Below are 7,205 nucleotides of genomic sequence, written 5' to 3'. Positions count from 1 at the left end.
GCCGGTGGTGGGAGGAGAAAGCCGCGCCGGGCGGTTTTATACGGCGGGGCGGCGGCGGCGGAGCGCCGTCTCCTGCCCGGAGCCATGCGGGGTCGGGGGCTGCTCTGCGGCATCGCCCTCTCGCTGCTGCTGCGGCCGCCGGCCCGTGAGTGCGGGGTGCCCGGCCCGGGGGGGACTGCGCCGGCCGCCCCCGCCCTGCACAAGCGCCTCGGGCTGCATGAGCCCCTGGGGAGGGAGGATGGATGGATGGATGGATGGATGGATGGGTGGGTGGGCGAGCGGGCGGGCAGGGGGATCCTCCTGCTTCTCCCGCAACCGGCGCAGAGCTCTCCTCTCCCGCCCCAGCTTCGTGTTCTGTAACTCCCGCGGGTGCGGCTGGGGTCGGGGTCGTGAGCGGCGCCTCTTGTGTCTCCCCAGCCCGAGGGGTGGCCGCCGGCCTGGAGCTGCAGCCCGAGGTGGTGGAGCCGCGCTGGGCAGCCCTGGGGAGCCCCAGCAGCGAGAAGGTAGGGAGCGCCCAGCGCTTTATTTAGATCTTGTTTTCAAAGCTCCGTATCGTTTCCAGGGGGAGGAGGGGTGTCGCGGTTAGCACAGGACCTTGCGCTGTGCGTTTTGTTTTAAGCTGAGCTCTGTGGCAAGACGCAGGCATGAGCCAGAAAGTCCATCTGCAGCATGGGGAGGTGCTGCAGCCCCTCCAAATCCCGAGAAAGGCCGGGTGAGCCGGCTGGCACATCGCGGGCGCTGAGCGTGAGGCTGCTCCGGGCGACTTGCATTCACCCCGTGCAAAGGCTTGTAATCGTTTGCCCTCCATCGTGCCTTAAAGCCTAGATCAAGTCTACCTGACCTATATGTCTGTAAAAGGGGAGTGAGGCAATACAATCAGTGGCATTTAGGGAACAGCCGAATAGAGGCATCTGCTTTAGGAGGAGAGGAATCCCAGCTGCGGGGGTGCTTCACTAAGAAAAGCCAACCAGCAGCTCAGGTGTGTCTAACTGCGTCTTGGACACCGTATGTATCTATATAGATCTCGCCCCCCGCTTCTCTTTCGTGGACGGATGAAGTGGTGTGTCAGTAGCCTGCAGGCATTCTGAGAACTGCCGGGATGCCAGACTTAAACATCAACCACAAACCGCAGTTCAACTTCCCAGGATTTGCATTGCCACAATCAAGAAGTTATCAGTTGCATAATCAAATGAAAGAGGAAAATCCAGATGGTGTTATTTACATTGTGAACCAGAAAAAGGGAAGCTGCAGCATTATACTAAAGAAAAATCCTGGCATTTCCCCATAAGTGGTGTCATTTTGGGATTTATGTCCTTTGGGATTTATGTCCTCTCCATATGATGAGACTTTCTAAAACTTTTTATTGTGTCATATTAAAAGAAAAAGCTACAATGACACTCTCATGATCTTAATTCTCTTTAAAATGTCTTCGCAGTGCTGCCTGGAAGTTTTGGTTCTCTCTATTATTGATAGTGATACAAATACATCTGGACAGCATTTTCCCTTATACAAATTTGCTGGGTCTCAGGGCTTGTACTTGCTTTGTTTCAGACAAGTTCCTGTTGGCTCTAAAACCAGTGTTAGCAAAGCTTATGTGCAGCTGGGATATTTCAGTTACAGAACAGTTGATGGACTCTGAAGTAGTGGGATTATTGAAGGAGAAGGGAAAGTGTTATTAGTAGTAATGATGTTTGCACAACCTTTGTGAAGAGACTTTTTTGATGGAGACCCTCAGACCCCCCCAGTTATGGGCAAGACAACCTCCATTGCTTACACATTAGTTAGCAAAACAACAGACTTACCCTGAGATGTACTGAGCACCTGTGATTCAGTAAACTACACTCAGCCCCTTGGAATTAGCTGTTGTTGTATATACTAAATGTATTAACTTGTTTTGCATCATCTGTGTGGGCCTGGTGCAATGTCCTGGAAACTGAAGGAAAGATGAACAAACCCCAGAATATGAGTAGGGAGCTGATGAAAGGAGAAGTTTGTAACTGAGCTTGGAATTGATGAAATGGCAAGTGAGCGTATCTCTGGGCTGACAGATCTTTCATCAGAACATCCTATTCAGTCAGCCTTGCTTTATTTTGCTTTCAGTTGATCTGTTCTGCAAAATCCACTCCAACACTGAATTAGGAAATGCTACGGGTTAATCATCCCACCAGTTTTTATGATTTTTTTTTTTGGTTCTTCCAGCTGAATAGAGAAGTCTGTCCTGTCCTTATCAAATGGGTTATTTCTTTTCTGGGGAGTTTATTCATCCATTTCCTTTATGAGAAAGCTCTCAGATTCAGAAATCCCCAGCTGACCTTAGCTAGTGGTCCTGCTTTGAAGGAGGTACAACTGGAGACTTCCAGAACCCCTTCTAGTTGGTCCTCTAGAAAGCATATTCTATACTTTCAGTCTCTTGAATTCTTTTTTTTTAATATTTGTTTTAGTGTATGCATTTGCCATTGCACTAAGAAATTAGGGTCCTTTCTGTTCATAGAATCATTTAGGTTGGAAAAGACCTTTAAGATCATCAAGTCCAACTGTTAACCTAGCACTGCCAAGTCCACCACTAACCCATGTCCCTAAGCACCACATCTACACGTCTTTTAAATACCTCCAGGGATGGTGACTCCACCACTTCCCTGGGCAGCCTGTTCCAATGCTTGACAATCCTTTTGGTGAAGAAATTTTTCCTAATATCCAATCTGAACCTCCCCTGGCACAACTTGAGGCCATTTCTTCTTGTCCTATCACTTGTTACTTGGGAGAACTGACACCCACCTCTCTACAACCTCCTTTCAGGTAGTTGTGAGAGCAATAAGGTCTCCCCTCAGCCTCCTTTTCTCCAGGCTAAACAACCCCAGCTCCCTCAGCTGCTCCTCATAAGATTTGTGCTCCAGACCCTTCACCAGCTTCACTGCCCTTCTCTGGACACGCTCCAGCACCTCAATGTCTTTCCTGTAGTGAGGGACCCAAAACTGAACACAGTATTCGAGGTTTGGCCTCACCAGTGCCGAGTACAGGGGCATGATCACTTCCCTAGTCCTGTTGGCCACGCTATTTCTGATACAAGCCAGGATGCTGTTGGCCGCCTTGGCCACCTGGGCACACTGCTGGCTCATATTCAGCCAGCTATTGACCAACACCCCCAGGTCTTTTTCCACCGGGCAGCTTTCCAGCCACTCTTCCCCAGCCTGCAGTGTTGCATGGGGTTGTTGTGACCCAAGTGCAGGACCTGGCACTTGGCCTTGTTGAACCTCATACAATTGGCCTTGGCCCATTGATCCAGGCTGTCCAGGTCCCTCTGCAGAGCCTTCCTACACTCAAGCAGATCAACACTCCCGCCCAACTTGGTGGGAAACTTACTGCAAACTCACTGAGGGTGCACTCGATCCCCTCGTCCAGATCCTTGATAAAGATATTAAGCAGAACTGGCCCTAGTACTGAGCCCTGGGGAACACCGCTTGTGGCCGGCCGCCAACTGGATTTAACTCCATTCACCACAACTCCTTGGGCCCAGCCATCCAGCCAGTTTTTTACCCAGCGAAGAGTACGCCCGTCCAAGCCATGAGCAGCCAGTTTCTCCAGGAGAATGCTGTGGGAAACCATGTCAAAGGCTTTACTAAAGTCTAGGTAGACAACATCCACAGCCTTTCCCTCATCCACTAAGCCAGTCACCTTGTCGTAGAAGGAGATCAGGTTAGTCAAGCAGGACCTGCCTTTCATAAGCCTGGGCCCGATCACCTGGCTGTCCTGTACGTGCCATGTGATGGCACTCAAGATGATCTGCTCCATAACCTTCCCCAACACCAAGGTCAGGCTGACAGGCCTGTAGTTCCCCACATCCTCCTTCTGGCCCTTCTTGTAGGTGGGCGTCACATTTGCTAACCTCCAGTCAACTGAGACCTCCCCAGTTAGCCAGGACTGCTGATAAAGGGCTGAAAGCAGCTTGGTGAGCACTTCCACCAGCTCCCTCAGTACTCTTGGGTGGATCCCATGCAGCCCCATAGACTTGTGTGTGTCTAAGTGGTGTAGCAGGTCACTAACCATTTCCCCTTGGATGATGGGGGCTTCATTCTGCTCCCCATCCCTGTCTTCCAGCTCAAGGGGCTGGGCACCTGGCCACCAGTAGGCCTAGGGGAGCCAGCTGTCCTGTGTCCTCATTCAGAGCTGTAGGCAGATTGCAAACCAGGGCTGTGCCTGTGTGCTTGAACACACTAGAAAGTTGCTGTCATGGTTTCCAGTCCCTTGGCAGCCTGGGACTAATACAAGAGCAGCTGTGAAATACTGTCTGAACAACGGCTAGAGCCTAAAGACATCTAACGGACCCTGTTGCATGCCTTTTATTGGCATTTGCTGTGAGTAAAGGAACTATGTGAAAATCTCTGGAAGAGGCATGATTCCTCCTGTCCTGAAATAGGCTCCTAAAAATGTCTTTTTCTGCTGTGACAACAAAGGAAGCTTTGGTTAACTAGCTTGTATATTTGACTTGTAAACCTCTGGGATGTCCTGTGATGTGGTCCTGAGCATAGTGTACAGGAGAAGGGGGCTGCAGTGCACCCCTCCCACCCAGCTGCACCTCCAAGGGCTCCCGCACCAGGACTTGTTGCCTTGTCTGTGCCCATTATCGTGCCCCTCCTGAGACACCAGGCTCACTAGCTCAGATACGGCATCCCACCAGCGTGCCTATACTGCTTCCCGGCTCTGCATGGCTGTGCCATGGGGATGCAGCAGTGTGCCTGGAGCTGGGAGACACCATGACCTGTCTCTTCCCTTCCCCAGCACTCCAGGTCTGAAGGTAGGAGGAAGGGAGGAGGTGTTTAAGGTCAGATACAATTTCCAGGGGAACAATTTTTGTTTCTGGATGTGTTCGTAATGATGTTGATGTATGAGTAACAGGCACCGTCTCTTTTGCACGCAGTATCCATTCAGAGCTGAAGTTACGGTAAAGGCAGAAGGCCAGGAGCTCATCTTGGAATTGGAGAAAAATGGGTAAGTGTGCTTGTGCCTTGCATCGTGGTCTCACTAAAATAATGAATAAGGATTGCAGTGAAGTCAACAGGAAAACTTCCACTGACTTCAACAGGGTTTTGATAAAGACAGGATGAGGAAGTCCTTTTCTGAATTTCAAGGTTATTCCAGGTCTGAGTCCCCAGTGATGTTAATCAGCCAAGCAGTGCTGACTGTAACAGAGCTTTGTCAGCAAAAAGCAGACGGTGACCTGGCCCTCAGTGTGTAAACTTATTTTTGCATCATAATTCTTACTACATTAACTAGAAAATGTTGCTGATATGAAGTGCACTGTTTACCAAATGGCTCGATGCTTTAGAGTCAGTGTGACTCTAATGAGGATTTCATTTGCTGTGATCTGAAGAGGTCCTGCTCCGTTTCCTAGAAGAAACGATCTGACAGTTTCAATTCCATTAGTGCCCCTCATGCTAAAGTAGACTGAAAAAATGTTTTTGCATTAACTGAAATGCAACCTCCTCTCGGGCATGATACAGCAATGCGGTGTGATATCATAGGGGGTGATGTGTATTGAATTCAGCTGAAGCTGCAGGAGGTTAAGGTAGGTAGAAGGATTCTGGTCTGGAGGCTGCTCCAGAGGCTCTCTGCCCTGTGAGTACATTAGTTTCTAGTGGTGGAACAGCAGCTGGAAATTTAGCCGCAAGAAGCGTGCCTTTGCTAAGCAGTCCACTTGCAGTGTTGGTGTTTTATTTATTTTTAAATGGGTCTGAAGATTTATCTATGGAAACACAACCAAATGTTTGTCTACTAGAATCAGTAGGAATACTAAACTTGGAATAATGACCCTGGTTATATTTTAAATATATTGTATTGGACATCCCAACCACAGAGCTTCAGGGATCAGCTTTCCCTCTGAAAGAGTGAAGTGTCAGAAGATCTTATTAGTTCTGATGGCAGTGCATAAACCTAAATGATATTCAGGGCGTTTTGGAGGAAAACCAGATTTTTCTTGGCACTGTCTGCAGTAAAGACTGAAATCTGATGGCTGATGAAAGGTGAGTACATCCTACGAGGCGTTTTCTGTAATAGGCCATATAAGCTACTGGGAGTTTCAGTGCTGCAAAAGCTGGACACGTTTCCCAGGCAGTCACGCACCTGTGTAGAACTAAACAGAAAGAGCTATAAATTCTGTGTGTTTTGGCATCTCTCAGCTGGGAAAATAGAGAAGTGGTAGAAGAGACCAGGCACCAGAAGCGCTGCTAACACAGTCCTGTCTAATGCAGGAAGAGTCGCTGTTGCTGACGACAGCGGTCAGCAATGCCAGTCTCTGAGCTGAGCCGGGAAGCAACGTAACTGCTAATGCTGCTGCGGGTCTCCTTACTGTGGAAGGACTGTCAGGTCTTGCATATTCTGCAATCGCTAGGCAAAGGTGAATTTTGCTCGCACAGTAGAAGCTGGCAAGAGCAAGGATCCTTGCTGAATTAATCCATTTGTGCTCCGAGCATGATGACGTAACCTCCAGGTGCCTCGCGGGAGCGGTGCTCTGCTATTTCCAGTGCAGACAAACTCATTGCTGGTGTTAGTAAACAGAATTATAATAATAGAAGGTTTCTATTGTGTTTATTTCCTGAAATACATTTTCATTCATTGAGATTTATACACACAGGCTTAAAGCGTGCGCACACACTTCCACTGTGGGATGAATTGCCTTACTAGGACTGATGAAATACAGCAAGTGGTTTGGAGTTTTTTATTTTTATTTTCTGTGGAAAATGCAAGTGATTCATAGATAGCAGGGCTTCACGTGGGAGTCTTGCCAGGCCTCAAGTCCTTGTTCAAGAAAGGTGATGGCACGATCCCAAAATGCAAGTCTGAACTTGATTAGATGAGAGGCTCTGGAGAGCCACCACTTTTCAGAGACTTGTGAAGGTGCAGAAGTAGTTTAGAGATACTCAAAAGAGAAATGATGAAGCAAACAAAAACATGAAGTCCCTGGGAGCCCTGTGGATGGTGTAATTATCAGCATCCATAGAGCACTTCTAAGTCGATGAAAACTGCTTCTCCTTGTGAAAGCGTGCAGTGAGGTAGAGCCCAGCCCGGCTCCTCGGGTTCCTGCTTCCCAGCCTGGGGTCACTCCCCAGCACCCAGGAGCTCACCACTGCTATTGCTTATCTTATAGGGGAGCCTGAGGTTCTAGCTGAGGTTTGGGGTACTGAGTAGTTGCAGCATCAGGGACTTCTTCT

The 7,205-nt window shown here is 49.0% G+C and overlaps 1 protein-coding gene across 2 annotated transcripts in view; it reads left to right on the top strand.

The window, feature by feature from the left end:
* Positions 1-7,205, top strand: part of ADAM19 (ADAM metallopeptidase domain 19) — a 37,127-nt gene continuing 29,922 nt past the window's right edge. For both annotated transcript variants that reach the window (XM_075509561.1, XM_075509560.1), the window contains exons 1-3: positions 1-145; positions 418-503; positions 4,916-4,986. In XM_075509561.1, the coding sequence (XP_075365676.1) occupies positions 85-145; positions 418-503; positions 4,916-4,986 (218 nt within the window). In that variant the 5' untranslated portion in view covers positions 1-84. The remainder of the gene's footprint in view (positions 146-417; positions 504-4,915; positions 4,987-7,205) is intronic.

The sequence above is a fragment of the Mycteria americana genome, chromosome 8, assembly GCF_035582795.1.
Source record: "Mycteria americana isolate JAX WOST 10 ecotype Jacksonville Zoo and Gardens chromosome 8, USCA_MyAme_1.0, whole genome shotgun sequence".
NCBI lineage: Eukaryota > Metazoa > Chordata > Aves > Ciconiiformes > Ciconiidae > Mycteria > Mycteria americana.
This window is presented reverse-complemented; position numbering and strand designations above follow the sequence as displayed.